At 43.2% G+C, this 850-nt stretch overlaps 1 protein-coding gene across 1 annotated transcript; it reads left to right on the top strand.

Moving 5' to 3' along the window:
* Positions 1-694, top strand: GUITHDRAFT_154328 (hypothetical protein). The gene has a single exon (XM_005826812.1). It carries the CDS (start codon positions 102-104, stop codon positions 624-626), a length of 525 nt encoding a protein of 174 aa, XP_005826869.1. The 5' UTR covers positions 1-101; the 3' UTR covers positions 627-694.
* Positions 695-850: the final 156 nt, after the last annotated feature.

The raw sequence follows: 850 nt of genomic DNA, 5'->3' as shown, positions 1-850 counted from the left end.
AAGAATTTCGAACACAGCTAGATGGCGATCAATGCAATGATTTGATTCGAGTATTGCCTGAAGTTATTCGAATCATATGTCAAGACGAAGAGAAATTGAAAATGTGGGATGAGGCAATTGAGCAGCTACGAGATATCTTTTTCTATTACAGACCGCAGCACTTTGCGAAGATGAGTCAGGATCAAGCGAAGAATTTGCCCATACAGATTAGAAGCTTTGCGTACAGGTTGATTCGTTTGGTTGGACAAGCAAAACTTCTTCAGTCGTTCTACTTGCATTCAATGGTGTCTGGACATGTAGGAGACCAGTTCACATATCTCTACGAGAAATATGGAGTTGAAATTGGACTGCTCAACATGTCTTGCATCGAGCTTCGTCATAGGTTGCAGGGCCGTCCATCCTATCAGCGAGCATTGATTTTGGCCAACAACTACATCGCAAAATCAAAAAAAAAGTTGGTACCCTCGGATGAAGGATCTGCATCTGGGTCAGATTCCAACGATTTTCGCTGCCCATGTAACAGCGCAAACGGCCCATCGTTCAAGCAAGACCAGAAGGGAAAGTTCCATAAGTGTTGCAGAGCACATTTTACACTGGGTCAGCTCTTGTTGCAAAGCCACGTATGACCATGACTTGTACACGTCAGACTGAATTTTGTAGTGTTTTATTCATCCGAATAAATGCGAGTCAAATGTCTGCGAGGCACCCTGGTACGATTTTCTGCTGCCTCATGCTTGAACAACATATGAGATCCCCTCCAAATTATTCCTCGTCATGGAATCTTCCAACTTTCACTTCCAAACATGCAAAGTCTTACGAGTCGACTGAATTTGATGCAAAGACGAACAGT

Source organism: Guillardia theta (assembly GCF_000315625.1).
Source record: "Guillardia theta CCMP2712 unplaced genomic scaffold GUITHscaffold_72, whole genome shotgun sequence".
NCBI lineage: Eukaryota > Cryptophyceae > Pyrenomonadales > Geminigeraceae > Guillardia > Guillardia theta.
The sequence above is the reverse complement of the archived record's forward strand: the minus strand, read 5'-3'. Positions and strand labels throughout refer to the sequence as shown.

Coding starts and splice junctions, on each gene's coding strand:
- GUITHDRAFT_154328 (XM_005826812.1), top strand. CDS start 102: ATGTGGGATGAGGCAATTGAGCAGCTACGAGATATCTTTTTCTATTAC.